Genomic DNA, 6,731 nt, shown 5'->3' with positions numbered 1-6,731 from the left:
ACTTGGTCTCCGCTTCCCAAAGTCCAGAGCTGCTTAAAGCGCCTGCTACGCTTGCGTAACCATTCGGATACTTAGCGAGGGGGAGTGTTGAACAGGCGCTGGTTTACACAGCTTGCCTAATCCAGCCGTCACAAGATATGGAACGGCACAGCCGGTTACTGCAATAACCGAGGCTGTACTACTCATGTGGTACACACACAGCTTTGCTGTGTACGCACTGCTTCTCTGTGCGACTGTGCATCCTGGGAATGTACTGTATAGTACTACGTAGCCACAGATGTACAGTAGTATATATAGGGGACCTCTGTACCCCCAATCTACAGTTCAGTTCACTCGAACATCTCCTCTCATCGCTCTAACAAGCCTCTTACAACCAACAACCCTTCTAGGTGAGTTGCAGGCTATCCGCTGTCGTTGCCACCCGTGGGAGAGGCCTTCGCCCCCCGGGTTCAACACTGGGTACAGCACTACTGGTCCAGGAACGGCCAAATCTCCATTTGTGGACCTACAAGCTACTGCAGCCATTGCTTCGGTCCTCAGATCTGGGTGCCCAATACGTCGGACCCTATCCGAGCATCGCATATTCTCCAGCATTGTTGTCAAGGAGAGTCGGCTCGCCCGAGTCTGTTCTCACCGCTGTGGCAGTGTCTATGTAATGTGTCAAGATTTGTGAGCTGTCTGGCGAGCCGATGAGGCGCTCTCCGTGCTTCGGACAAGGGTTCCCTCGGAGTTCTCAATCACCTTCGCAGTCTTGTCCAGAGCCTTCCCATGGGTTCGTGTCCCTGTTGAGTTCTATATCAAACCGTTATGTACAATCCGAGGCTTGATGCGAGCATTACGACCAACAGGTGACAAGGACCCGACCAAAGCTCTGCTGTCCCAATGCACTCTCCACTATGCTACAGATGTTGGAGGGTGTAGGGTGAGTGCACTGTGTGCGTTGCCAATTGTTTCCGTGACCCTCGACTGGGGCAGACAAAGTCGACTTGTCTGAACGCAATGAAACCGGTTGAAATGACCGAATTTCAAACCGCTTCGTATCAGCGGAACATTGGGCTCCGTATCGCATAATGGTACTTACATCACATTTATGCCATCTGCCTCCCGGTGCGAGGCCCGCTGTGAGGGAAAATCGTGATTTTCGTCGGAAATTCTCCGATTTCGACGCAGAACGGCCCCTCACATTGCAAAGACAGCGCTGCACGGGTGACCAATGGTTGTCCTAAATTTAATCTGGGCTGCTTGAGCGTATTCAGCTTGCTTCCAGGCAGTCGGACGAGGGATGCGGCCGGTACACCCACCTCGTCCTCGAGGTGCCACCCAGTGCCCATAACACCCTGCGGAAACGTTGATTTTGAGAACCCCTTTCTGGGCCGCGAAGAAACTGTCTGTCAATGTAGTCAATGTGTTTCGTACACGGTCTGTGTATTTTGCGCCGCCTCCGCATGTGCCAATGGTGCGGGAGAGGACGCGCACTTTCCGTCGCAACGAAAACGACGGAAAGTGCGGATTTTGAGAACTCGTCGGAGCGCGGTGAAATCGAGTGCGTTCGATGCGGGATATGCAATACATTCGGATGGTAGCACTTTTCCACTTCCTCTGCACGTCCAACGGTGCAGGAGAGGACATGCACCGTTGGATGCACCGAGAACGACGGAAAGTGCGGATTTCTAGAACTCGTCAGTGCACGGCGAAACCGAGTGCGTTCGGTGCGAAATATGCAATACATTCGAATTACAGCGGTTTCCCGCCGTCTCTGCATGCCCATCTGCGCAAAAGAGGACGCGCACTTTCGGACGCAATGAAAACGCCCGAAAGTGCGGATTTTGAGAACTCGTCAGTGCACTGCGAAACCGAGTGTGTTCGGTACGGAAAGCGCAATACATTCGAATTGCAGCGATTTCCTGCCGCACGGACGATGCGTGCAGAAGAAAAAAAAACCTTTTTTTCGGCGGGAGCGACCCCCACCCAGAAAGCTCTCTGCGGCCGCCATATCCTCTCCTGCAGCGTGTCTGAACACTGCTACAAATCTACCACAAGGCCCCGATGCCACCCAAAGACTGCACAGTGGCCTGTGGCCGTGGAGGAGTCTTTTCGCCATCAACTGGCCCATGCCGTCATTCCGAGCCACGGACGGTCAGAGTTGCTTCATCAAGGTCACTATTCACACAAGCGTTTGGTACGGCGGCGTACGGCAACGCGCAAGCATCTATTTCATAACAAACTAACCGGTACATGTTCGTACCTACGTCTACCAACCCGTGCAGACGTCTGGTCGGCGGCCGTGCTCGTTTAGCACGGCCGTCGAGTGACGCTATCCCTGGCTTAGCACGAGAACGGGATGCAGGTGACTCACCTGCACGGCCGTCGGCGGCGTTTGCGAACGATGTCCGGGTCCGAAATCCGCAGTTCTCCACTCATAGACGAATGCGGCCGCGACTCAAGCCGAGTCCGTTCGTCGGGGACCGTGTTTTCGAGTGGACAGCGATGATCGAGTTGTCCGCACGGTTGCAGCGGATTCGTGGACGGTGCGTTCCCAGGAGACGGTAGGTACGCATTCAGGTTCGGCACACTCATTGATCGCGGCACATATTGGGTGGTGCGCTGCCCTCGGATTCACGCTTAGGATGCGTGGGCGACTGGGACGGCGAGTGCGATGAGGCGGAGGGGACGGAGAGACGGCGGCCGAGGTGACGAGACGGGGTGACGAGAAGGGAGACTCTGGAGCGCTGAGGGAGGTATAAAGGGAGAGGAAGCTGTGGGGAGACAACATGAGTCACCGGTTCCGTTTCCCTCCTCGTCGGAATTCGTTTGTGTGCTTACTCCTGGGCCTTGCTTGTCCGGGGACGACCATGGCCGGCTGCCATTGCTCGCGACGCAAGCTGGGGGATTTCGTGTGGACGTCGTGGGCACCATCTCCGGCGGACAATGGCTGGTGTGCTTCGTTCGTGTCGAGGGTGGAGGTGATCGTCGGTGAGCCTACTGCAGCCGCCCTCGCGTATGGTCTTGACCGTGCGGACAACCGACGACGGCGGGGCGCATGAGAGTGGGAAAGCTTGTCGGTTGTTTTTGGTGAGTGCTGCTAGCGATCGACGTCAAAGAGGATACTTACGAGGGCGATTTTGTATGGTACCGGTCGCGGGCAGATAGGATGAATATTGATGACGAGGCGGACGATGGCGGGGGCACGACGGGAGGCGGTGATTAGGTGTAGACAGCCTGTATTTGGTGGACAAAGGGTGGAAATGAGTGTGTTCGGTACGATGGGCTCGGTTACTGCGGCCGCGCTCGCGTATGGTCTTGACCGTGTGGAACCATCAGGCGACGGCGGCGAACGCAAGACGAGACAGGGGAGCGACTCACCTGGGCGACTCGGGCGGCCGAGTGCTTGTGCACGTCCGGGGAAGGCATGCGGTTCGGCGGGTGAGGCTGCTGCCTGCGTCGGCGGAGACCTGGCGCAGGGCGCCGATTGTCGGTGGTGGACAGGACACGGCCGCAGGCGGGTGCTCGGGTGCAGGCAGAGGGAGACGTTCACCGAGCTTCGTGATGAAGTCTGTGACGGCGAAATGAATATGGAGCGCTCCGTTACGAGAAAGCTGACGGCGTACGGAAGTCGCATGAGGAGCGGAGCGATGCAAGGAGTGGAAGTGCGTCAGGACGGGATGGGATGCATGACGGGCTGGGGACGCATGACGGGCTGGGGATGGAGAGGTGCTTACGTTGGGCCGTCCTCTTTGATCGCCGTGGGTTGGCCAGTGTCGCGAGTGCGGTGCTGTTTGCCTGCGCAGTCGCGAATCCGATTGTCGACGCAGTCAGGTAGCGGTTGAGAGGATGCAGAGTTGTGGTAGAAGTCGAAGGAGACGCGATGTCAGCAGATAGGAAGCATCACAGGAGCAAACAGACTACGTACCAAAACCACTTGGCCGAACATGTTGCGGCGCAACTTGAGCTCGGATTCCGGTAACGAGCTTGGTGCGTGGTGGTCGAGTGTGCTAGGAACCGGAACGTTACCGTGGGCTGCGTTCATGTACGGCGTCGCACGTTGGGAGCGTACAGGACGCGCAGACAATCGAGCGCATCGGCCGCTGGAGCAACAAATGGGGGACTCACCTGGGCGATCGACGCTGCCAGATCTGGCGTCGGGGCTGGTGAGACGGGACATGGAAGGGAGCAGAGAGAGCGGGCGAGCGGTCAAAGACGCGAGCAAACGCGAGGCAGCCAGCCAATGGGAGCTCCTGGCCATCCACGACTGCCCTCACCAGCATCGCCAGCATCGCCAGCATTGCCAGCCTCGCCAGCCTCGCCAGCCGTGCCATCGAACCGCATCCAAATTGATGGGCACCCCAGAAAGGTCCTTGGCGTCAACGTGCTTACTATCGTCTGGGTTACCCAATTTGGAGCGACGTCTCACCTTACCTTGAACACCCACTGCCATCCACGACTACCCCCACCTCAACATATCATGTTTGTGCTCATTCTCGAGCTTCCCACCGGACGTACCACCGAACCGGCTATAGGACAGGCACAATCATGTCTGTGGCAACGCCAGACGACGTCATCGACGATGCCCTCAGCGACGGACGACGGCGTGGCAGCGATGTCTAGGACTTGTTTCCTCCATCCACAATGTCCTCTGCTCTGCCACCTCTTGCTCAAGCTTTCTCTGGCGCGCTTGGGAGCGCAGCTGCGAATACAGTCTCGTACCCTCTCGACCTCGTCGCCACAAAGTTGCAGACCAACAACTCTCGCAAGCATAGAGGGTTTCGGGGCGTATATCGACTCGTCACCCACATACGATATTCGGAGGGATTGGCGGGGCTGTATGACGGGTTGCCCACAGATACGGCGTCGACACTTATATCCAAGTACGTCTTTCATCAGGGGTGATCAGAGCGTGCGATCTTGAGGCGATTCTCATTCCGGAGGACGATTATGGTCACGATTCCCAGAGAAGCGTCTGCGATTCTGTGCGATTATGCCAAAGTCGCCTCCAGAATCGTCCCAGAATCGCCCCGTAATCGTGCACTCTTTCCACCCTGATTGCAGTATTTAGTTGACGTGGTGCTGACCGAACTAGCTTTCTATACTTCTATTTCTACACACTTCTCCATGCACTCGCAGTCCGAAGGAGAGGCTCTTCAAAGGAGCCGCTTCTCCATACACTCAAACTCGCCCTTACTTCTCCGACTCGGCCGGTACTCTTGGGGCCGCCCACCGAGCTCGCGATCGGGTTCGTCGCAGGAGTCGCGAGTCGTGCCGTTTCCACACCACTCAGTGTGATCACTGTTCGCCTTCAAACGAGCGACGAGGACGACGGCGCGAGTGATGAAAGCGCAAAACGAACTGCGGAGGACAGGAGACCGGGGTTCACTGAAGTCGTACGGAACATATATACAGACGAGGGGTTGCCGGGATTTTGGACAGGTGCGCACGATAAGTGCACTCGAGTGGTCGTCTGACTTGACGCGCACCACTAGGCTTCCGCCCAACGCTACCCCTTTGCCTCACCCCCGCCCTCACATTCATGTTCATGCAACTTCTTAGCCGCCTCCGCCTTCCGCGCAGGTCTCCCTCCCCGTCAAGCCAGTCCGCGCTCGGCGCGTTCCTCGGCGGCGCGGCTGCAAATGCACTCGCTATCACGATTCTCTACCCCCTTCTCCTCGCGAAGGTGCGCGTACAAGCATCGGGGACGCGTTCTGGGCATACGCCCTCTATGACGGACGTGTGGGCCGCGGCATTGAGGGCAGAGGGCTGGCGAGGGCTGTATGCAGCGCTCGGGGTCCAGATTGTGAAGGGATTCGTGAGTCAGGGCGTGACTATGCTCGTGAAGCAGAGGTGCGTCTGTGTCTGCGGGTGGCTACCCGTCATGCTCACTGATGGTCCTCCGACGTTGTGCAGAATCGAGCGCGCGGTGGCCAGGTTGTACGCCAGGAAATAGCAGATGCACGAGTACACATCACTGAACCGTCGGCACATATCCTGCTCATGTGCTTGTATCACAGATTGTATGGTACGTCTTTGAGAGTCAATGACGTCCACAAGCTCACAAGGGGACCAGGTACTCGTCTGCCGAATACCTATGTGTAGATGATGTCATGCGCAGATCTCCCTGAAGCAGGCCTGATAGTGAATACATCTTCCGCAAACACCCTCGATTGACCAATGGCGTGCTGCATCTTCCTGTCACCTCGCCCCTGTCGTTAACAATAGCTCCCCCGACTGAATGTTGACCAATCGCAACATTCGTAGTACCGCATACTCAGACGGTCTTCTCAGCCTCCTCATAAACTTAGATACCACATTCGTCAGCTCTTCGCACATTTGAGGTTTGCTCATTACCGCAGCAGCGTCACGCCATCTGGATGCTGCGGTCGTTCCAGATCCGACTCGGACGTTCCAGATCCGACTCGGAGATGAGTTGCGGATGAGCCGGAGTACATAAAGCCACTGCGAGCGAGAACGCGCCTCCAATGGACTCCTGCCGTTACGCCTGTGACAGATGGGGGAGGCAACCCAGTCCGCTTGCACGCGGCTCAGCCAGGTACGTGCTGTTGACAGCTACGTGGATACCGCCTAGCTTTCGATCGCCTTTCTGAATAACTATGCGGGCGGTATCCTCCATGTCGCGTCATTGGTCTGCTCACATCCCCTCTGAATTCGCAGGTGTCCGACGGCTGCTTTGTCGTATGGACGGCGTACCGTGTTGCTCGCAGTTGTGAGTGTTCATTGAG

At 57.0% G+C, this 6,731-nt stretch overlaps 3 protein-coding genes across 3 annotated transcripts; 2 read left to right on the top strand and 1 right to left on the bottom strand.

Annotated features, from left to right (window-relative positions):
• The first annotated feature begins 2,788 nt into the window (after nucleotides 1-2,788).
• Nucleotides 2,789-3,645, top strand: DICSQDRAFT_141424 (uncharacterized protein). The gene is made up of 3 exons (XM_007371022.1): nucleotides 2,789-3,055; nucleotides 3,113-3,299; nucleotides 3,364-3,645. Exon 1 carries the CDS (start codon nucleotides 2,853-2,855, stop codon nucleotides 3,042-3,044), a length of 192 nt encoding a protein of 63 aa, XP_007371084.1. The 5' UTR covers nucleotides 2,789-2,852; the 3' UTR covers nucleotides 3,045-3,055; nucleotides 3,113-3,299; nucleotides 3,364-3,645.
• Nucleotides 3,646-4,106: 461 nt separating this feature from the next.
• DICSQDRAFT_150553 (uncharacterized protein) lies at nucleotides 4,107-4,316 on the bottom strand (the record flags this gene model as incomplete). Its single annotated transcript, XM_007371021.1, has 1 exon — nucleotides 4,107-4,316. One exon carries the CDS (start codon nucleotides 4,314-4,316, stop codon nucleotides 4,107-4,109), a length of 210 nt encoding a protein of 69 aa, XP_007371083.1.
• A 310-nt stretch (nucleotides 4,317-4,626) lies between these two features.
• On the top strand, nucleotides 4,627-5,938 carry DICSQDRAFT_175143 (mitochondrial carrier; the record flags this gene model as incomplete). Its single annotated transcript, XM_007371020.1, has 4 exons — nucleotides 4,627-4,865; nucleotides 5,078-5,424; nucleotides 5,478-5,835; nucleotides 5,899-5,938. 4 exons carry the CDS (start codon nucleotides 4,627-4,629, stop codon nucleotides 5,936-5,938), a joined length of 984 nt encoding a protein of 327 aa, XP_007371082.1.
• Nucleotides 5,939-6,731: the final 793 nt, after the last annotated feature.

The sequence above is a fragment of the Dichomitus squalens genome (assembly GCF_000275845.1).
Source record: "Dichomitus squalens LYAD-421 SS1 unplaced genomic scaffold DICSQscaffold_85, whole genome shotgun sequence".
In the NCBI taxonomy this organism is placed as follows: Eukaryota; Fungi; Basidiomycota; class Agaricomycetes; order Polyporales; family Polyporaceae; genus Dichomitus; species Dichomitus squalens.
The sequence above is the reverse complement of the archived record's forward strand: the minus strand, read 5'-3'. Positions and strand labels throughout refer to the sequence as shown.

Bases quoted from the DNA above. Each gene is read 5' to 3' on its own strand.
- DICSQDRAFT_141424 (XM_007371022.1), top strand. From the start codon at position 2,853: ATGGCCGGCTGCCATTGCTCGCGACGCAAGCTGGGGGATTTCGTGTGG.